Source organism: Meleagris gallopavo, chromosome 5 (genome assembly GCF_905368555.1).
Source record: "Meleagris gallopavo chromosome 5, MGAL_WU_HG_1.1, whole genome shotgun sequence".
Lineage (NCBI taxonomy): Eukaryota > Metazoa > Chordata > Aves > Galliformes > Phasianidae > Meleagris > Meleagris gallopavo.
The window spans coordinates 58,092,117-58,115,292 of NC_139408.1; the positions used below are offsets into that span (position 1 = coordinate 58,092,117).

Genomic DNA, 23,176 nt, shown 5'->3' on the forward strand with positions numbered 1-23,176 from the left:
CAACGCAGAAGGAAACTGGCTGTGCACAAGGCAGACAAACACCTCCTGGTCCACACCAAGGAGCTCCAGGCAGGATCCTGCACATCCCAGCAGGCCGGTTGCTGGGACAAAAGCTGGCTTTTCAGGATAGAAAATAATACTTGCCCTCAATATAGAGGAAATGGGTTCTTCCAAGAGAACAAGGAGTACAAAACCCCCGCTGGCACCCTGAGCACAGAAGTGACACGGACATTGCATGGCTGCTACTCAAAACTTCAGTGACTTGTTCGCAGCTGAAAACTGCGTGCAGCTCCCTGGCCTCAAGCTCTTTGATCTGTCAAAGACAATAACAAAAGCTGCTCTTGTCTTGGGCTCTGCTGATGGTTCTCTTTTGGCAGCAGTCAGCTCCAACAAACTCCCCTTGTAACTTTCCAGGGCCTTTCTCTAGCCTCTCCATAGGTGCTCATCACTGGACAGTCTTGTCACATGAACAGCTTGAAGTTCAAGAGGAAAAAACTCGAAGGATAGCTACATATCAAAAGGGAGTGCAGGAAACCCGACCTTTGCACCCCTCCAGCTTGAACGGCAGGAATGTTTCTGTAGGCTTCGTGGGAAAACAATCTGAAAGAGATCTGTGGAACAGAGTTGTGTCAGCAGCTCACTCCAAGTGCCAGGAGAACTTCAGAAGTATAAACCTGTACAAGCAGGCAATAAGAAAGTGCTTTGGCCTACTGGAGGTAGAATAAGGTCCTTAAGAGCCAACAAAAACCTGCTGCTTAAGGATAGATTGATAAATCTCCGGGCAGCCTGGTCTGCTGGTTGGCGACCCTGCACATAGCAGGGGGTTGAAACTAGATGAGCTTTGTGGTCCTTTTCTACACACGCCATTCTGTGATTCTATGATGAAAAACTGAAAAGGAGTTTGCTTCACATGAACCAGGAGAACATGGCAGCACACAATGGTGGGAGGCTGCTGACCCTCCCGAATACAAAGCTGTCATATATCCTGATGGATGGGTGCCAGTAGTGTGTCACAACAGATGAGAGGCCAGAATGAGACTTCATGGGGTGAACAGGCAGGAATGGCTTCATCTGTTAGTCATTTTACATAAAAAGGAAGCACAGATCTGCCCACAGCTCAACGCCTCCCTCAGTACCCTGTGTTTGGTTGAGAAGCTGAGCCTAAGCCATTCGTATCCAAGTCACAGTATTCAAGACTGCACAGAAAGCAGATCCAGTAACCACTTTATAAAGTTGACAATCAAATGAATTAATCAAGCCGTGAAAGCATTGGCAGGCAGTTCCCTATTAGGTTCAACAGAATAAGCAAGGACAGTACTCAAGTCTCAGCTAAAGATTTCCTGCTTCAAACCCTTCTCCTTTTGAAAGACATAGAAACAACTTCCTTTTATTGCTGAAAGCAGCACATTTCTTTGCCAGACCTTGTATCAGAGGGATGAAACCTGTTGTAAGAACGAATACAAGTGCCAAGGTTCACAGATATGAATCCCTTGATTTTAATACATGTGTAACAGCAGTGGAGCCATGCTAGGTCGGCTGCATGACACAGCCTGCCAGGCTCCTCCAACACCAAGCCTGCAGCCACTGTATCCCAGAGCCTCCATTCCCTCTGCCCTCAGCTGGTGAGGAATGCAGGACCCTCTGCCCTCCCTGCACTTCAGCTGTGGCAGAAGCATCCCATAAACATCAACTGATCTTCCGAGACTGTTGCACTGTCTGAATGACATCTTTAAAGGTCTTTCTAAGATGGGTGGAAATAATATTCAGCCTGTACAAAAGGCACTTTCTGCCACGCTGCGTATCAATAATTTATAGAATTACAATTAGGCTGGAAGAAAGGACACCGAAGACCAGTAAAATAAGCACTTAACAATATAACAAAGGTGACAACGCTGAATTCACAATGTGTCAATTAGGCTTTCCAATCTCTGCCAGAAGCATTTATTATTAAAGAAATACGAAGCTACAGTGGTGTGAGTGTGAAGCAAAGTCTTGCACCAGGAAGACCACGATCGGTGTGAAGTTGTTCATTTCAAGGTAGGCATGCACGCATCAGAAGATAAAGAAAAGCACTAAGTTGGCATCTGTGCAATATCTGAACAGGGAGCCTGTTTTACTCAGGGACCTCAGCGTAGATGAGGAGCTGCACAACACCACGCTCAGCTCACACAAATGCCACAGCTGAATTGTGGGCTGCAAACATCCTCCATCCTGAGCTCTGAGCCCAGGCTGCCCGAGATGCTTGCTGAATTATTGATATCTGGCTGGTATCACGTTGCACATCACAGGTAAGAGGTACCTTTCGGATATTCTATCGTGTTGCAGGAGAAAATGATACCTGCAATCAGAGAGGGGGTTACCTGCCAGGATCCCTTAACGCTTTGCTGAGCAATCCAGCTGCATCTGGAGGAGCTGACTACTATCTATGGTGAAAGCCAATACAACAAAGCTTCTCCTTTTCTTTCTTCAACACATATCCACTTGAACATCCCTTTCTAAGATGTTAAAAGAGTGGTCAGAAGCTTTAAAGCAATGGCTACATTCCAGATGTGGGGAAAATCCTTTGAATTAGAAAATAATTAATAGCAAAGTATTTTTAAGTGCTGTCAGGTGGATAACAGCTTTTATTCTTCTCTAGGGCAAATTCACTGTATTGTTCAATTTATTTCATGAGGCATAGCAAAGTTTCATTCATTCCTTTCAAGATTCAGCCAGAGGATGGTGAGGCAGTGGAACAGGTTGCCCAAGGAGGCTGTGGATGCCCCATCCCTGCAGGCATTCAAGGCCAGGCTGGATGTGGCTCTGGGCAGCCTGGGCTGCTGGTTGGCGACCTGCACACAGCAGGGGGTTGGAAGTGGAGGAGCATTGTGGGCCTTTGCAACCCAGGCCATTCTAGGATTCTAAGATTTCTGCATGGAAAGCTTCAGGAGTGCCAACAGAACACAAAGAAGTGGGTTGGTATTGTGAAGTGGTGAGCATACTAATTCTGAGCTGCATGTGACCATGTGAATGCTTGAAGACAAGGCTCTCTTCTCAGCTGGAATGAGTACTTGGAACAAAGTGAACACTGAACATTGGGGAAAAAGAAAAAAATCTGCTGGTTTCCCAGAGGAGTGCTCAGTTGGTAATACACTGTTCAGTCTGTGCACAGGAAATGAAATGGGATGAGGAGCAGTATCTAAAAAAATACAAGCCTCCTTTCTGTAGCTAAAGGCAAAATAAATGGTGAAAAGATGAACAGAACTGTGTATTGAGTGGAAGCTTACACAACTCCAAGTGAAATAATGGCATCAGTCCAGAAGCTGCATCCCTGGTACCTCAGGGTTGGAACAGGAACAGCTGAGTGAAGCAGCAAACCTGCATCCCAGGCATTCATTTCAGGAACCTGTTCTTCAAGGTTTTAACATTAGACCTGTAAGATTGCTTTCTTGTTTCTTTTTTTTTTTTTTTTTTTGGACAAAAGCTTGCTATTCAAACTGTCCAACTTTGCTTTGAGAAAGGTGTAAGATTTATTGGTGCAGTCTGAATAAGGCAGGGTAATGGCAATCTCGCGTGCATTGTTGCAAACATTTCAGGAAAATTCACTTGATTAAGTGAAGAAAACAACTTCTGTAATCAGATCTAAGCACAGCCACAGTACACTCATTGTATTTGCCAATTCTCATACCTCAGGGATGTGATACACCTGTAAAACTACAGCTCTACTGAGCAACAAATTAAATTTTTCATGCACCGTTGGCCTGCATACCTAACCTTTGCTTGCTAATTCACTGCCCAAGAGACGTCCACAGACATGCCGAGCCTCTAATGCACTTTAAAAATCTATTTTTGAGCTGCCAGTGAAGTTTTCTTCTCAGCTCAGGCTGCTCTCAGTTCCACAACAAAGAAACCTGATACACAGCTCAGAACCCAGAAGCCCTGAACAATAAACTTTGCATTACTGAGCAACAAGAGCACAGCTTTCAGTATGCTTATATCTAGCACTGGAAGCTTAAAAGGCTCACGGCAATTTCACAGCCATGGCTGCTATAACCAAAATCAGTATTACTAGCAGTTTTAGGTTTGGTAATTGTGTCAACAGTCTGAAGTACTTAAACATATCAAATTTTAATGAAAGGTAGCATCAAAGCCTCAAGTAAGCTTTGAAAGTATTCGTCCACCTCTCACCTCTAAGTCAAACCATGCAGGTGGGGCACGAAAGCTGCAAAAAGATTAGAATTACTTCATTTATAACACAGCCAACGTAGGAAAAGCTAGAATTCCTATAGAAACTACTCATAAAACATCCCCATGGGGCTCTTCCAGGATGTGTGACAAAGGATGCTCTTGGGGTACTTTATCTTTGAGGTACTTTTTTTTTTTTTTTTTTTTACCTTTGAGCTTTTCTATTGAACGGGGCCACACTACATCTGAACAGAGTAAAGCATGTGTGCCTACTGAGACACAGGAAGACAAGACAGCAACTTCCAGGATACAAACAGCCACCAACAAACAAGTGGCTGAGTGGGGTCCTGCCTTTCTTGCAAGGCGAGTGTACACCTCCATTAAAACCGGTTTGTTTAAAGATGCTGCTGGCCCATCTGACTTTACATTTGAATGAAGTGAAATGGCACATGTCCAAGGATTTTGTTAGAGGTAGGAAGGATCTCACCTTAAAGGAGTTCTGTAGCTCAGAATACACAGATGCATGAAAAAGCTGTGAAAAACCTTTCTGTTTCTCATCTGCTGATAAAGACCCATTTTAGACAATCATTTCTGCTCTAAAACCACACTGATTATAGTTGTTGTTTTTCTACTTTTCCCCCATTAAAACTCTCTATTTTGATTACTTGAAGTGCAAACATCAGCTTTTCATTTAATTTCTCTAAAATACATACTGAACTTAGAGTCCCTAAACAGCAGGGATGAGGATATGAGGATCGTCATGCTGGATGTTTTCCAGACACTTTACACATTCACTGACAGGGAGAACCCAGAATCCCTGCTCTTTCAGAGGTAAAATGTCTTTCAGGAGATTTTAAAGCTGATTAATTCTCAGTGATATTAAATATCACCCTCATATATTATATGCTTGCACACATAATACTATTTTCTACTGCAGAATACCAAAAGACACACTTCTATTGCCCATCTGGCATAGAAGCCTGGCTGCTCCTCTTTCAAATCCCAGGAGGAATGCTGTCAAATCCAGGTGATGGACATGCAACCACAACTTGACAATGGGAATCCCTGAGCCTGGCATGCTGCATGCAGTCACTGACACACGAGGTGAGGAGTAGCAGGACGTGACAAAAGCAATGCCACTTGCTGTGGCACTGACGCCTTATTTGTGCAATCTAAATAAAATGCATTTAAGCTCCTGCTCCTTTAGGAAGCCTTTGCTCAGTTCACGGTCTCAGAAGGAAACTTTACTAATACTAAATCCAGTTTATTTCAGCCTCTCTGCCCTGCTCTAGTTAAATTTAGATAAAAAATCCACTTACTTCATCTCTATAAAGAGGACTTGTGTAGTACATGATATCCATGGCACTGCTGTTCAGCATGTCCCTCAAGCCCCGTACTTTGTCGGGAGTAATGGAGTCCACAGTGTCTGAAAGAAAAGAGACTTAAGTTACACGCAGGAGAAAGATAAAATCCAAACAAGGCACAGGCAAAGAATACAGCACGAAACTTCTGGGGACAGTTTTGCAGACTGCAGCTACTGAACAACCAAAGAACCAAATAACGTACCTCCATCGAGGGTAAGTTTTGACCTCCATTCAACTGGAAGAAATTCAACATGTGTTGCAAGATTGGAAAAATACTTTTCTTCTATTTTTCTTGCAGTATCTCGCATCCTTGAAAAAAAAACCAGAAAGAATGTGCTCCTGTTAAGGCTGCTAATGGTGCTCTTAGCAGACAACTCAGTGCATCCAGTTGCGATGCGTTTCTCTCCTTACTGCTTTTAAAGGATGTCAGTGTATGCTTATCAACACTGCTAATTACTTCACCTCTCAATTTTGTTAAAGCGTTTAAATCCTCATATAGTGGAAAATTGTGTGCATTGCATTCTCCAAAGAGCTTCAGAGCTCCTTGTGTGTTTCACTTTGAGCCTGATCCAAACCATTCAAGTTCAGCTGACAAACATCTGTTAATTCTGGTTGGTTTGAGCAGCATATGATCTGAAAAGTAACAATTTCGCTGTCTTGGAATCCTGAACACACTGAAATCAACCATTTAGACCACTAAGGAAGACAATTCAGTGCTTTTAAACACAAAGAAAACTAATAAAAGCAGTGCTTGACAAGTCAGAATGTTAACTTCACGTATCAGAATGGAAGGTAAGAGTTCTCAGTGTGAGACACAGGATGATTTATTAGCATTTCAACTTGCAGCTTCCAGCAGCTGCTTCCCAGTTACAGCCATCAGAGTTTTGCTTTGAAGCCTTGTGTTTTTTTTTTTCTATTTTCAAAGCCAAGCTCCTTTTCATGACTGCTATGACCAAATGCACCGTGACATTAATCTCCCATCAGCACTTCTACCAATCCAGACGTGCTTTGGGAAGTTTAACCCCCCAGCTGAGATACTTTCCTTGAGTATGAGTGCTCTTGTTCTGCTTAACAGAAATGCAACCATTTAGCCTGGATCACCAGCACCTGAGACAGTAATCGCTTAAGCTCCTCTGTTTGATGAGCAAAACTGTCTGCACCAAAGCAGTGCCAGCACTTTGCGTATCCCATACAGACAACTCTGTCAAACTCCTGCCTTGAGATTAAGTCCATCTTTACCTCTTCAAAACAAAGCCAGCGGTACACAGCAGGGAGCTGCCACACCAGGACAGGAGCTGCTCAGAGCTCTTTCGTGAGACTGCCACGGGAGGTGACAGTACAGATGAAAAGGAAGAAGTGTTGACAAAATTCATTCTTAATTTCCCAGTGTAGCTGCTGCCCTGCGCAGACCCAGCTCCCTAACAGGATTTATGCTGTGCAGGAAGGCTGAAGGCAGATGGGTCCAGAGGAACAAACGCAGAGCTGAACTTCAGCTCCTACTGCAGCTCATATGGTACTAAGTAGTTCCATGATGCACCCAAATATTAATGGAAGCAGGCTGTCAAAATATTTTCCATTACTGATGCTTTTCTGGGGAGGAGGAAAGGAAAGGAAGGGAAAGGGAAGGGAAGGAAAAGGGAAGGGAAGGAAAAGGGAAGGGAAAAAGGGAAAAGGGAAGGGAAGGGAAGGGAAAAGGGAAGGGAAGGGAAAGGAGAAGGGAAAGGAAGAAGGAAAAGGGAAAGGAAGGAAGGGAAAGGAAAGGAAGGGAAAGGGAAAGGAAGGAAGGGAAAGGAAGGGAAAAGGGAAAGGAAAGGAAGGGAAAAGGGAAAGGAAGGGAAAGGAAGGAAAGGGAAGGAAAGTGAAGGGAAGGAAGGGAAGGGAAGGGAAGGGAAGGGAAGGGAAGGGAAGGGAAGGGAAGGAAGGGAAGGGAAGGGAAGGGAAGGGAAGGGAAGGGAAGGGAAGGGAAGGGAAGGGAAGGGAAGGGAAGGGAAGGGAAGGGAAGGAACATCCTTTGACACACAGTGTTTCAAAATAGTTACCAATGGCGTGACCAAGCAGCCAAAAAATGCAGCTAATCAACATCTCTATTTTTAAAGCCTGGTTTGATTGCACTTTCAAACTCCTAGTCTGTAGTCCAACAAGATGGCAAAGGTTTACATACAGCACAGCGTCCTTCCCATTTGTGTTGGGGGAAAGGCAAGAGGATCTGCTTCAGTTAAGGCTGACAAACCTTTTCCTGCATATACTTTTTGAATACATTTTGCACACCAAAGACAAGGAGGAGGTAAACTGGAACTCCCTGCCAGGAAACCAAGTTACAACACTTTGCTAAACGCACAGCACAATTCCAACTTTTACCCACATCTGGGGGTTGCCCCCACATCACCTGTGGCTGCCCAGAAGCATTCCACCCTTTGGCAACAGCTCCAGGCTTCTGCTGAAAAGGCCGAATGCTCAGATACACCTGGGCACGTTGGAAAATCAATGCATCCTCCTCGAGCCTTGCAAAACACACTCCAGCAAAGTACACGGAAGCTTTGTTTCAACAGATTTTGTTAACTGCCACTTCACTGACCAAGTGTGCAGCAAATGCATTTCTCAGTGCACGTCCAAGTGTGCTCCTCTGCTCGCTATCCCACACTGCCACTTAACCTTAAACAGCTGGTTAATGCTACAAAACACACGATGACGTTTTGCAGATCACAAACTACCTAGTTACAAAAAAATATATTGTTTTTTGCCTAAAACTGAACTCTCTTAGAGATAATCCAGCTCTGTCACTGGCCAAAAGCAACCAGAAAGATCCCCCACTATGTTACAGCAGCAACGTCACACTGATCTGCTGATACCAACCAAGAGTCACAAAGGCATGAAAACACATCAGAAGGCCAGATCCCAGAGCAGCACATCTCATTCGCAGCGAATGGCACTATGTGGCATCTCCCACTGGTTTTCATCAACAGTTTTCTATTACAAACGTTGATCAAAGCTGCGATGTAATTGCTAAGCAGTGTGGCTATGCTCATACACAAAACACCTGCTACATCAATGCACTCTGCTTTGCTATTAAGTTGTTTTTTTTTTTTTCCTTAATTAAATGCCTTCTGGCTTAAAGAAAAATAATGTTTTTAGCTATTTTATTAGCTGGCAAGGCTCTCCAGCCACATGTGAAATTAACACTAACCGAAGTGATAAATTCTCATCTAAACAGGCAGAGTTATTCCCCTTTCCAATACAAACGGAAGCTGAAATATTGACCCCAGAACAACAATTGCTTAAATCTATATAGCCCAGCACACTGTAACAACTAGAATTTATGATTTTTCAAGGCGAAAATGCACTTGAGCACAGATGCAATGTATGCCTTGGAAAGCACTGTGACATATTGCTGCGTTGCAAGCAAAGAAGTAATGGCCTGAAAATAAATACTTTTGAGACTCACCATAAATAAAACACACTTGGCTGCCTCTCTCTGATTAAAGCAATGAAATAACACCACTATATTTACATAGGTAGATATCCTTGCATAAGAAAGCATATTCCAAAGATGTATTAACATATTTACGATTATTACTTTTTTTTTTTTAATCATTACGCTACTCATTTTACTTCTGTGAAGCATACACAACTTGTACAAAAGAAACCAGCTACAGTAAGATTAATCTATTACACAGATTTTATAAAATCACCTTGATAGTTGGTAACACAGCAAAACTGAAGAGTAGAACATTCTACTCTGTTTGTTCCCAAGCCATCTTTATAGATGCTCTTCAGCCAATCCACAGCCAAGCACGAGGAATGGTCTCGGATTTAGGAGGCATTACATCAGCTTCTGCCTCTGAGCTCCTGATTTAACTGAGACAGGGGAGGTTTTGGTTGGATATGAGGAGGAAGTTTTTCAGCCAGAGGGTGGTGAGGCACTGGAACAGGTTGCCCAAGGAGGCTGTGGATGCCCCATCCCTGCAGGCATTCAAGGCCAGGCTGGATGTGGCTCTGGGCAGCCTGGGCTGCTGGTTGGTGACCTGCACACAGCAGGGGGTTGGAAATGGGTGAGCACTGTGGGCCTTTGCAATCCAGGCTGTTCTGTGATTCTATGTACAGGTGCGTGACCCAAACAAGTCTTTAGTTTGTTTTGTTTCTGGGCTAACAACAGAAAGAATAGAGAGCTGCTCTGAGTGAATCTCTGCATTTCTTGTTCATCCAGGGTAGAGTGTAATGTTCTGAAAGTAAAGGTGTTTTAGTTGATGAAGTTTTCAAGAAAGCTGCAATGCTATCTGATTTATTTATTTTTTCCCCCACCTCTTTACTGGAGTTCGTTCCTGCTTTTGTGAAGAAATGAAAATTGTGGAATGAATAGGAGAAGTTGATTTTTTATTTTTTATTAAGTGTGCCACATGTTCAGCAATCAACATGGTGTTATTATTCCCACTTTATGAGTGGTGTCATAGAATCACAGAATTTCTTAGGTTGGAATGGACCTGAAGGAGCATCCTGTTCCAACTCCCAAATAGGTGTATTCCCACTTTATAACAGGTGTATTAGTCCCACTTTACAAATGAATGCATGCATTGAGAGCACAAGGAGAGGAAGGAAAGCTGTTGAAAGTCGTCCTGTTCCCAGCCACTCACCCTACTGCTCTCTGTCCTAAATCACGGAATCCTGAACGGCCTGGGTTGCAAAGGCCCACAGTGCTCACCCAGTCCCAACCCCCTGCTGTGTGCAGGTCGCCAACCAGCAGCCCAGGCTGCCCAGAGCCACATCCAGCCTGGCCTTGAATGCCTGCAGGGATGGGGCATCCACAGCCTCCTTGGGCAACCTGTTCCAGTGCCTCACCACCCTCTGGCTGAAAAACTTCCTCCTCATATCCAACCCAAACCTCCCCTGTCTCACTTTAAAACCATTCCCCTTGTCCTATCACCACCCACCCTCACAAACAGCCGTTCCCCCTCCTGTTTACCCGCTCCCTTCAAGCACTGGAAGAACACAATGAGGTCTCCCCTCAGCCTTCTCTTCTCCAAGCTAAACAAGCCCAGTTCCCTCAACCTTTCTTCACAGGAGAAACAACGTGCTTCAAAAGCATTCCTGCATTGGTTTCATCACTCTGGAGCTCCGTAAATTGAGCTCAGCACTCCCAGCCTCCTTGAGAATACCACAAGCTATTGGGAAAACACGGGGCTGGCTTAAGCCATGTTTGCTAAGTCAAGTGAGAGCAGTGGGCATGAGCAATAAATACTGAGTTCTGCTAAAGCCAGGGGAAATGAAACGGACACCATGTTCAAAAGCTCAGCTGCATTTCAGAAATGCAGTTTTCTTCAAGGCAGACTTCAAAGAGCACCTGTAAGACACGTGTTGTCCTCTGCCACTGTTCTTCAGGGATTCATCTGCTCTCAGGCCTTAAGATATTCAGAGTGCTGCTCTAGGACATATGGAGACTCATTTTACTTCAGAAGAAAGATGAAAATTTTAGGAAACAATCAAAGTGAACATAATCGTGATTCATACTTCATCCTTTTCAAGATTAATGGGGCTCTGCATGATCAAAAGAACCCAAAATTCTAGGTTATGACAACTGGATCCCCGAGAGAAGGCTGCAGAGGTTCAGTTCAGGTACTCCAAACAAGTGCCTCCTACCTGGCACAGCTTACAAACAGCAGCAAGGCTGCGCTTTGGTGAGATGCTGGTTTTGGCAGCAAAGCAGATGAGACATTCCCTGCTCCTGCTGCTCTGCCCTGCCTCCTCACTGCTCTCTCCCTTATTCTCACGGGCCTCTAGCTCTTGATAACTGCAGTGATCTGGATTACAACAGGAGCACAGAGTCAGCAGTAGTGAAAGTGCAATTCTGGGCAGAGGAGAGGACTGGGGAGAAGAAGGAAGAAGGACAGATGTTGTAGAGATGCATGTAATGACTATTGTAGCTTTGGTCCAACATGCAGTCATGTGTTAGATAACTAAGGTACACAGAACAAGCTCCTACAAGAGTACTAATACCCTAACCATCACCCTTTACCTCTTGGGCTGAACTTCTCATCTGCCTTCCAAAGAAAGCTCGAGTTGAGACCGGTACAACCACCATTATTATTTGCATACTTAATTTCAGAAGAACGTGCAATTATTACCAGCACCAAAGAATGGAAAATAAACATGTAACGTGCACGCAGTGCAGTGTAAGCTTTTAAATGGAAAATAAACAGAACAACCAAATACCTGAAAAGCTTACAAAAAGAAGCAAATAGGAAATCTTGATTTAAAATCCAAGCAGCAAACGTTTAAAGGCACTGGAAGGCCTCTGAGAGGCTCTGTGTTCTGCAGGGGCTTGCATATCATTGGAAATTTATGAAAATAGCTATTCTGAAGTAATTACTATAATGACAATCCACAATTAAAAAGCTTACTAATGGGACATGCAATAAAAACATAATTGGTGACTATGCAGTACCAAGATGATGCGATTGCACAGACAGCAATTTTTGTGCTGTGAGCAGCAGCAAAGGCAAATAGGAATCTGAATCAAAACAAGAGATTCAGAGAGAGGCAGACAGACACCAGGCCTGGAGAAAGAGGAATCGAGAAGCTTCATAACATCACAGCTGTTGTGGAAATATGCAGAGCAGTTACTCCATTCAATTTTTAAGCACAGGAATTTAGAAAATGGTAGGATCAATCTGCAGTAAGACAACAGGATTGCTTCAAATTATTCCTATTTTCTAATGTTAGCATTGCTTCATACCAGGAGTCATGCAACACCAGAATAATGCACCTGATGGGAAATAAAAACGCCAGCAAAGTACACTAAGCCATCCTATCTTGGTTTATGTTACATAGAAATTCAGAATACAATATCTTCTTCCATTAAAAAAAAAACTATTTCCTTTTCTGCTGGAACAACTCACAGCTCATTATTCTGCTCACAGTAGGTCAGCTGAATCATTGTTCCAGCCTGGAGGAGGTACTGTCTCTTCTCAGACGAGTCTTGCTGTTAATATTGGCACTGACAGGAGCAGCTTGTTGTACCAGCTGCCGTGCTACATTTAGACAATAAATATGTTTAACTGCACCATGCAGAAACAAAATCATGTCACATCTCCCAGAGACATATCCACTCAAACATTGATAGAATGCATCTTTTCCATTTGCCTACTTACAGGACACCCTGCAACCCTAGCATCGAACCACATTAATGAGCAGACTGAACTCCATTTCTTAATGAAATTAGCGCATACAATTTTAAATTACCCTGGAAACAGAGTTCTGTTTTCAGCTCTGTGATGAACAATATCTGCCTAATGATGCAGCTACATCAGGAGGTGCACCAGTTTCTTCTTGAGGCAGTAATCCGAGGACAGCATATCAAATGAGCTCTGGTTGTGCCTCTCAGCCCACTGGGTTACAAGCAGAGAATTCCACGTCCGAGTTACAAGCTGCATTTTTGCACTTAGTTTTCTTTTTCTTTTAAGGCCACTTGCTCAAGTGGGGCTATGGTTTTGTGCTATGAATAGAAGTGCTGCTCTCATACAGGCTGAAAAAAATACAAAGGTTTTATAGCAGGGTAGATTGAATCTGAAAGATGCCATAATATGGGTATGTGGCAAAGATATAATGCAGAAGAGAGGTTTGGGAGAAGGGAGATCTCCTTCTGGAGACCCCACAAGCAACATACCAAACCAATGAAAGGCATCATGGAGTGTGCTGCTTCTTTCTACCTACCTGAATATTGGGATAACAGCTTACAGCAGGCACTACACTTACTTGCATATCAAAGACATGGACACCACCTACTCGTGCCTGAAGCAGCATCCCAATGTGTAATAAACTATGTAGTGTGACACTGAAATAGCACCCTAAGTACTTCCTAAAGGCCTAGGAGAAAAGACACCATGAGAGTCCATCTCCTTATAGGCCTGGTGGTTGACCTACACGTTCCCTCTAACCTGCCTTGCCTCTGTTCTCTCCCAGTCTGTATCCCAAATTCCCCCACAGGAACATCAATATCCCAACTGACATACAAGCCTATCAAAGCTGCACGTGGCCCAGGACAACAATGAGCTCCGAGGGCTGCTAATGTGTTGCAGCTGCTGGTAGTACCCAGATACGGGTGAGGGAAGAAAGGAGGAATGGTGACAATGATGGCAATGACTTACATTATACAGTTAGCATGGCTGCAACTACAGGTTTCCTACAAAACCGTGTCCATTTTAAAGGAAATAATACTGAAATATTTTCTCCTTAGATCATACTTACAAGTCTGAAAGGTCAAAAAATACATCTCCCTATCCTTATCCATTCTCAGAAGGCAGCGTTTGACTTTTTGTGTCCCTGGTGCAAAAGAATGTTTAAAAAAAAGGAGAACAAATAATACACGGTCATATCACAGATGAAAGTGCTAACAGGAAGTGTTAGTATGGCTTGTGAGAACTGCCATTGCATTGGCCTGGAAGACATTTCTTCTAAAATCCCTTCCTAGAACATATGGGATCTTCCCCACTATAAGTTCTTAAAAAAATATATAATTTCCATCTAACACGATGCTTTCCTTTGTAGGTTTTGTACAGACTACCCAATTTATGCCAATAACCAGCATTTTACAGCATGATGCAATACCATCTGATTGTCTGATATTTCTTGAGGGAATCTGAGACCAGAGTGAAATCAGCTGAAGCACAAAAACTCCAGGCCAGGCTGGATGTGGCTCTGGGCAGCCTGGGCTGCTGGTTGGTGACCTGCACACAGCAGGGGTTGGAACTGGATGAGCACTGTGGGCCTTTGCAACCCAGGCAGTTCTAGGATTCTATGATTTCATACAATTGCTGCCATCTGTAGTGAGACTTCTTGTGGAATGGACACCTGTGCACTCTGTCCTGAGCTGAAATTAATCCACACACACAAATCCCATATGCATTTTCAATGAAGAACAGAGTAGGAGGAAAAAGTAAAGCATCTTAATGACTTAACGATTGCTGGTGGCTGTTAAACCAGCAACTCATATTTAGGACCTTTGCATTACCAGTGCAATTGGCTCCTAAAAAAATAAAAGGTTTTACATGTATTTTGGTGACCAGCTTCAGGTTTTTATCAAGGGCTGTGGATTTCTCTCTCAGTGTTTTTGCCTGCTTGCTCCTAAAACACCACAAATAAGAGCAGTGAAGTGCCAGAATGAGGAGAGCAGGAAACAGCAGCTTGTTGCTTTGAGATGACAGATGACAGCAGTGAAATCGAGAGGCCTGCTCTACCACAGCCGAGGACAACAGAGCAGAACAATGAGCTGCAGGAACTCAAGAGCCTGCCGACACGATGGCACACCTCAGACCTACAGTGCTGCTCTGGAGTTAAAGGGATGTCACAAAAGTCTTACCATGAAATCTACTCCACATCTCCACACTTTCTCTGGAGGCAGCGGGCACACTGCTACTGCTGTTGACTTTGATGGAATGTGGAACTGATTGGGACGCAGGTATTAAACCATCTGCACAACACAGATCTGCAGTTCACACATTTTAGCCTCTTCTTTCAGCTAATCAAGCATTCCTTAACATCAGCTTGTCTCCTCAGTTCTGTCATCAGGAGTTTACAACTCCTAATATTCAACAGAACTATTTTCAGGGACAGCATTCTCAGTAACTCAGGACTTTGCCCTCCTATTCACCAGCACTGTAAGTGGCCTCCTGAGTTAGCTCGGATGTCAAATCAAAACCCACTTGCAAACCAAGCTTCACAAAAGACTTTTAATGAAAAGACCCCATAAGCATTTAATTATGTTTTGCTTTTCATCAAGTTTCCATGAACTCAACGAGCAGATTCTCAGCAACAGCTTCCCACCATATTAAGTAACTCGGCACCGTTACAAATGCCAGCATTCATTCTAGCTCCTCACTTTCACTCTTACCAGCACACATTTCACTTGCTCACTACTCTGACAGCCTGCAGGAGCAATGGAGATTCCCCTTGATGAAAATCTTCCCTCACTTGGCGAAGTCACTGAGCACCGGTGCTAGAAATTCACTGAACGGTTCCCTAGAAGTGTTGGTCATGAAAACAAAATACATCCTTGCTCTTCCTGATTGCAGCTGCTTTCCCTTAGGCTCATACAGTTGAGCTACTATAGAAAGTAATGCACCCACAATATAAAGAGTAATGACTCGGGGGTAGAGGAGGAGAAGGAAATAGGAAGAGATACAGCTTAAACTGAAGGAGCTGCTGTCATTTACAATGTCAGCATTTTATTCAGGTTAGAGTTGCTACTGCAAACATAATGAAGGACTCACATAGCTGTATTTTTGATGATCCTTCCTTGGTCCATTTTCTGCCCAATACCATGCACAACAAACACAATGTGACTAGTTTGTGGTGGCTTGTCTTCTAAGGTAGCTTCTTCTACATAGCCTCTATGTAGCCTTGTCCCACTACTTGAAGCTGTAGAAAAAACATGATCCTAGATCAGTTACATTTTATGAAATGCAATGGTCTTACACGTTGACAGAAGCTTAATTTGTCTGAGACCAATACATTAAGAAGTATTCTGAAAATACAATTACACAGAAAGGATTAGTATGTATTTTAACAATCTGCAGTTTTCAACTCCTGAGAGATCTGAGCAACGAGGCGACGTTAATTCTATCAGTCAATGTAGTAGAAGGCCATTTCCAATGTAAAGAGAACCAATTTCAGAGCTGGTTTGAAAAACAACTTTTTTAGAGAACAGTTGTGTGATTGGCCATTAACTTTTATAACATAATGCTCTTCTTCTACCTACCTCAGCCATTAAAATTCCTTACGTCTCCACCTTACTTCCCCAGCAGGTGATCACTGAAACGATCTCGCCATGAAACAGGTACTCACTGTCATTCAATCTCTGATGGCACTAGAGGAGCTGCCTGAAAAACTTTAGATTTCTCCTCCAAAGTGACAAACTGTACATGTTTTTCCAGCCAATTAAACCCCATGTCTCCCCAGGCATTCTCCAGTTCAGTGGGCAAAGCAAAAATCAATTCTGCAGGTATGGGTATCCTCTCGTTGCCTTGCAGGTGGCTGCTGAAACCCACGGGCACAGCGTGGCTTCATCCCCCTCTAGTGACAGAGCCATACAGAAGGCAACAGCCTCCTATGAGAGCAAGCTGTGCAACACCAGAACAGCATGCATCCAGCAAAGCCTTTCGGATGCCACACAGAGCAAGGCAGCATCATTCCTCATGGGGAAAAAATAGCAAGAAGCAACTCATTTTGTTTCAGAGGAGGAGGAAAAGACAACAAAAATAGTGAGAGCAGTTCTTATACGTGACAGGTTTATCAATGGAGCTTCTATTTGCTATTTCTCCTCCCAAAATGTTTAGGACAGAATGTCTAAATTATCTATTTCATGCTGTCCAAAATCACACTGTGGATACAGAATACTTCATCTCCTCTGGAAACTTGGGCAACGAGAGACTTAAATTATATTAATTCTTGGCAAACATTAATTAAGTATCCACCCAAGAGCCCTGTGGGTTAAGAGGGCAGTAATTATAGAACAGAGGCATCAGATTAAAGCCAGACTTGTTACCTTGCCTCTTCAGAAACCAAGGAAGAAAACAAAAACAACTTGTGCCTTTTCTTGTTTCTGTAGTTGCCCAGTAATGCACAGGAGCAGCATGGCAGGGAGGACATGTCCCAGTATTCCAGATGGACAACAATCTGCCTTTATTTGAGGAGGAACATCCTCTCTCATAACTGTCTCTGCTTCACTGGTTATAAAATGGGTAATTTTGAGCTTAAATGAGCCTGGATTCCTACAGAAAATGCTTTCCATTTAGATCTGCCTGCTTCACCCCTCCTCTCAGTTCCTAGGTCTGTTCAATGAACTGAAAAAAGCAAAAGCTGGCAGGAGGGGGAGAGGCACAACCGTGTATTTAAGGAGAGCATCACAGTATGTAAGTACACAGAGAGAAAGCTAAGGTTGCAAAGGCAGCTGTAATTCCTACACTGTGGCTGTTAGACACTGCCACTGTAGTAGTAGCATTATGCAGCAAGGACATGAAAACTGCTGCTTCCAAAGCAATAAGGAACAAAGTAATAGGGAACAAAATAAGGAACAAATAAAAATACTCTATGTCTAGTTACAATTACGCAACCTAAGGAACCTATTACACCCCCCTGCAAAACCCCACCAGCAAAAAGGGGCCAGTCACATATTAAAACTTCAGATACAGATATTTGCAATATTTTTTTTACAAACTCTGAGAAATATTACCTTTGGAAAACCCCAACTTTTGTGTAACAGTTCTTGCAATTTTAGATGTTGTTGCATCACTGTACAGATACACTTCATCCACACTGTGCCAGTCCACATGGTTGCGACTCAACTTTAGACTATGAATAGCTGCAGCAAAAAGGAACAACATTGAATTTAGATGGGTAAGGGGAAAACAAAAGCTTCTTCAAACAGAGAGAAGGGTAATTCACACACACACATTTATATCTAGTGCTCTATTATACCTAAATCCATACTACTTCTTACCTTGGAAAGCTTTTACATTTAGGATTAATCTGACCAGAACAAAGAGCAGTTTGGAGACTACCCCCGAGGACACTGCACATCATCCTCCTGCCCCCTCCTTTTGGGCTGGTAGGCTTCTAAAGCATATCCTTAACTGAAAGCAAAAAATGAGGAGGGAAGGGAGATGCACCCCCACAATACTGCTGACTGAGGCACTTCTGCTAGGAAAGTGCACTCCTACCTTCTCTCCCTTGCAGCCATACAGCGGGATCCCTGCTTTCGACCAGGGCTATGGGGCATTAGGGTAACACAGAGGCTTTCAAGGCTCCATTATGAGAAGGTTCTATTGCTTCTGCTATTCTTTCAGAAACGTCCAGGAGCTGAAAAATGTGGTTCAATGAGAAAGCCTCTGAATGAGTAATTTCTGGCACAGAACAGAATTTTGCTCTTTCAAAAGCTCCTAAGAGCTCTAGTGTTTTTTGTGCAGTGATTGTGCTTTCCAGATTTGGAACTGATTGAACTCAGGAACCAACCTCATGACACACTGCCTGACTGCTGGGGTTAAGCACAGCAGGCACGTAACAACTGCAAGTCAGAATCTCCCATCCCCGTTCCTGTGTACAAAGCAGCATCACAGTTGCTGTATTCCCAGCAACACGGATATCACCTGTGCTTGAAAATCTGCTGCTTAGGTCTCATCCAGCAACATTCAGCATTTGGAGAGCTGACAACTAACAGCAATAGCCCTACGAAAAGAAAATGTTGTTTAACCACATCACGGGTCTTGCAAAAAAGGCTGTGAAACCATGGAAAACGCTCACAAGGGTTTTATGTTATTTCTTCCATAACAAGCTCAGCTCTAGTCTGTCCTCTACCTGAAGCTACTTTAATTTTTTGTAGTCAAAAAAAATTTGAGAAAGCATGAGCCATCGTGGTTTCGTATTTTAACTTTCTTCCAGCACAAATTAATTAAATGTCGTGTGACCTTTCACCTGAAGCATTTTTTCTTTCTTTTCCAAGGCAGATAGACCCAAAATAGCCTGAGGAAAACTAAATTTAGTCTCTGAGAAACAAGGAGATTAGAAAAGGGTTACCCCTTTCTGCCATAGTTAACAGCTGATCCACAAAAAGTAGAACTACACTGCTGTTTTACAGAGGCAAAGAACAAGGAGGGAAGCCAGCCTGGCTTAGATGTGTCAGCTTGGGTTGACGACTGGGCAGAGCAAGAAGTAATACAGCGAGAACCCAATGAACAAGCAAAGTGAATTTTCCTAAATCACTGCAGGTGAAGAGAGAAGCCCATATCCAGAGATCTCAGTTTAGAATCAGAGAAGAAAGGAAATTCCTAGCAAAACTTCTTTCAGACGTGGAGCCAATGCAACAGGCTGTGATGTGCTGAGAGGTGAGCAGTCCAGGGGCAAAGGCTTCCTTCTGGATGGCTGCTAACTCCTCTACCCATGAATCCACGACCACTGTAGACTTTTTATGCATCCACTCAGCAGGTCTTTAACAGCAGAGGTTTATTCCACGTGAGTTGTGTGGAATCCTTCTCTCAGTACGTTTCTGGGGAAGCTGACAGAGCAGGACTGGAAGCACGATGCCTTCGGAGAACGTCAAGCCCAAGATTCTAAGCATGCACAGGAAGAAGGAGAGAAGTCTGTGGCTCAACTGCTTGCAACCATTGGAAGAACAGCAGTGTGAGGAGCAGCAATCCCCAAATGCTTTCTGGAATCAAGGCCAGCCTCTCCATTGGGAAGGAAATACAGGAAGTGGTAGATTTTCTTGATTTTGCATTAACTATTCTCACATGGAAAGAATAAATTCTAACTTTCACTCCTGTACTCTTCAAAAATATCAGTGTTGAAGGACACATCGAAATAAACTAAAACCTATGCATGCATGCACTAAGGAACTGCAAATGAACATCCAACACTACCTTTCTGGATATTTAGCAATGCATTCAAAAGGGAACCTGAAAAATTGGGTTTGCTTCTAACAGCACCATGTGAAACTATCACTAATACTCAGAACTGTGCTTCCCTATCTCTTGGGAACAGAATAACTTAGCTCTCTGAGACATGTTGTCAAGGCAGACACACATTGCATTCAAGGTCAGATACAAATACAGATAAATATATCTTTTTCAGCACTTGGATTACACATCCTTCCTTTCCCCCATCACACTCAAAAGAAAATTTTTTAAAAAGTGGTTCTTGTTTCTCAGTTTTCCTTCTTGGGATGCACTGCTTAAACAGTCTGCCTGAGGATCAATGCACCCATTCCACACACCATCCCATATTCTTTCTGAGATGGGGTGAGATTCTCTGTCTCCCAGTTCTGACTCTCAGAAATACTGGGTTCAGTTCATCCTCCAACCCGAGCTGCCTTCACGAGAATATAAATGTCCTAAAATGAGAAAATTCAGTGCACTGGAACAGGTTGCCCAAGGAGGCTGTGGATGCCCCATCCCTGCAGGCATTCAAGGCCAGGCTGGATGTGGCTCTGGGCAGCCTGGGCTGCTGGTTGGCGACCTGCACACAGCAGGGGGTTGGAACTGGGTGAGCACTGTGCTCCTTTGCAACCCAGGCCATTCTGGGATTCTATGATTCCCATGAGAATCAAGAGCCCCAGTAAAAGGGGCTTTTACTGCTGACATTCGCAGAGTTTGTTAACAGTGAGGCAGGAGACAAAGATGTCTTCGGAGAAGATTTGATAGCAGTGTGAAAATAATCATTTAAAAAGAAAATAAAACCAAAAAAATGTGAACATGTTTTCCAGGTATGGGATAACAAATGCTGCCATTGCTATTTTTGAACCCAAAGAAGAGAGAATCCTGAAGATGAGATGATAACAATTTATATTTTCTTTTCAGACCCAAAGGCTGTGATGTAAACCACCTACATGGTGCAGAGGTGGTCAAAGTGACATCTCTGGAGCTGTTCATACCAACAGATGTCACTGAGTGTCAGAAAGTCACCAAGGCATGCCGTGCTTTCACTGAAGAAGCAATGGGATGAAGTTGCAGAATTCAGATCAGGCACAGGAAGGGCACAGGGGAATGCCCTTCATGTTCGTACCTCCACCTCGTGGTCCTCCAGGAGCACACTGCATGTGTGGATCGCACAGAAGATGAAAGCATCTCCTGACAAAGCCATGGGACGGGAATATATCCCTCTGGATCAGGCTTCTTGCAGCTTTGTTTTCACATGAGCACCTTCTCTGACATTAAGAACACACACAGCTTTCTTAGCAGGAGTCACTGCATGTGCCCCTTCCCCTGCTGCCAGAACCCCTCAGTATTCTGCACGCTGCTCAGTTCTCCAGTTTGGCATTAAAACACAAAGCCTTTGAAAATAAGATCAAGTTTTGGTTTCTTCTGTATGTAGGAAAGAGAACTTTTTTTTTTTTTTTTTCCCCCAGGAATACCAAGCAAACAGACACCTAGAGTACAAACAAATGGAAACCACAGCCCAGCTGCAGATGGAAGACAGCAGAGAGAAGCACAGTAATGGCCTTAAATTGCTCCAGAGGAGGCTCAGGTTGGATTTCTCCTCTGAAAGAGTGGTCAGGCAGTGGCACAGCTGCACATGGAGTGATGGGCTCACCGGAGGTGTTCCAAAGGCGTGGAGATGTGGCACTGAGGGATGTGGCCAGTGGGCATGGAGGGCTGGGGTTGGTGATCTTAGAGGTCTTTCCCAACCTGAACGATTCTGTAATTCTGTAGGTGAAGTGTGAGGGATAGGAAAGGAATTGCTATCACACAAATCTCCATTTCACCAAGACAGATGAGCACAGAGGAAAACGTCCCTCTATAAAGTTTAAATATGAAGAACGAAGAGAGAAAGAAAATCTAAAATACATATTCCTCCAGTCTTGAAGAACCTGGTCTCAGTTAGACAGCAGAAACTCAACTTCAGCCACAACAGCTGGAGAATAATTGAGAAGCAGCAGCATAGCACAAACTCTGCAATGTGCAGACTGCAGGTGTGCTGCCAGCACAAAAGCATGCTGGCTCCAGCGCTTCAGGAGCCAAACACTTCCAGCAGAAGGCACCTGCAGACAGGCACCTGAAGCTGGCATCTCACAGGGCCAGCAGTTTCAAATTAAATACCCTTTAAGGTAAGCACCTGGTTTTAACTTGGCACTTTCGTCTACCAGCCAAGACCGAAGCATGGGGTGATTCTTTCTCACCAGAGTGCCAGTGCAAGTCAAAATCAATAGAGAAAAGCATCTTTGAAGTGTTAAGAGCTGCTCTCCATCTACTCCACAAAGGCACTGGCATTCTGGTTAGGGCTAAAGACCAGAGAACAGATTTACACTGCTTGAAATCCATTCTTGTCTTCTTTTTTCCCCAGGTATTTTCACCTTCTGACTCAGAATGTCACTAATTGCCCAGTAAGCAATCTTAATTCAAATCCATTTGACACTACAAACAAACATGATTTGGAGAAAAAATAATGTATAAAATAATTTCAAAATTATGATTACAAGTTTTCTTACTTTTTACAACAGGTTAATACTTTTCACCTTTTACAGATGTGAGTTCCATGTGTGAGAAGAGGCAGGAAATGGTTTACTATGCATCTCTCTGCTTTCAGACATTTGCATTTTAGACTCAACTACAGAAAAATACTATGGTAGGAATTCCGAGGCAAATACTTATGCATGCCAAAGTAGATCCTCATCCTTCAGAATACTCCTAGGAACTACAAAAATATATGGTATGACAGGAATAACTCTAAACCTACCAGATGCGTTGACATTTTAAATCAAAGGTGCATTTTGCAGCAGTCTGGTTCCAATGTCCCTGTGGTCACTGCCAGCTTTAACAATGGTAAAGATCTGTGACAAAGTGCTTTGGAACCTTCTGCAATCCTTAATGGCTCCTGTAAGAACTACACCCACCTTCTGAAGCAAACTGGCACAACATCAGCTGTCCCAAAGCTCCAAGTTCCTCCTGTGTTACAGCAGCCTTGATGGCGCATTCTCTACAGCCTCCCTGTTTTATATCCTATGTCTGGTGACTTACTTCATTCCAATATTGACACAAAAGCTGCAGTAAAAATAACTTCTAACACAAAGCTAGAGATGTATCCATCATTCAAAGCGCGGCCAACCAAATTCTGCCTAGTACAAAACTCTTTATTCGGTTCCTTCCCCAGTACAGTCTCCCTTACGCTGG

At 43.5% G+C, this 23,176-nt stretch overlaps 1 protein-coding gene across 3 annotated transcripts in view; it reads right to left on the reverse strand.

Annotated features, from left to right (window-relative positions):
• Window positions 1–23,176, reverse strand: part of DDHD1 (DDHD domain containing 1) — a 62,713-nt gene that overhangs the window by 17,027 nt on the left and 22,510 nt on the right. For all 3 annotated transcript variants that reach the window (XM_010712189.2, XM_085225966.1, XM_085225965.1), the window contains 4 exons: window positions 17,749–17,877; window positions 15,788–15,935; window positions 5,731–5,837; window positions 5,484–5,590 (listed from right to left, as the gene is read on the reverse strand). In XM_010712189.2, the coding sequence (XP_010710491.2) occupies window positions 5,484–5,590; window positions 5,731–5,837; window positions 15,788–15,935; window positions 17,749–17,877 (491 nt within the window). The remainder of the gene's footprint in view (window positions 1–5,483; window positions 5,591–5,730; window positions 5,838–15,787; window positions 15,936–17,748; window positions 17,878–23,176) is intronic.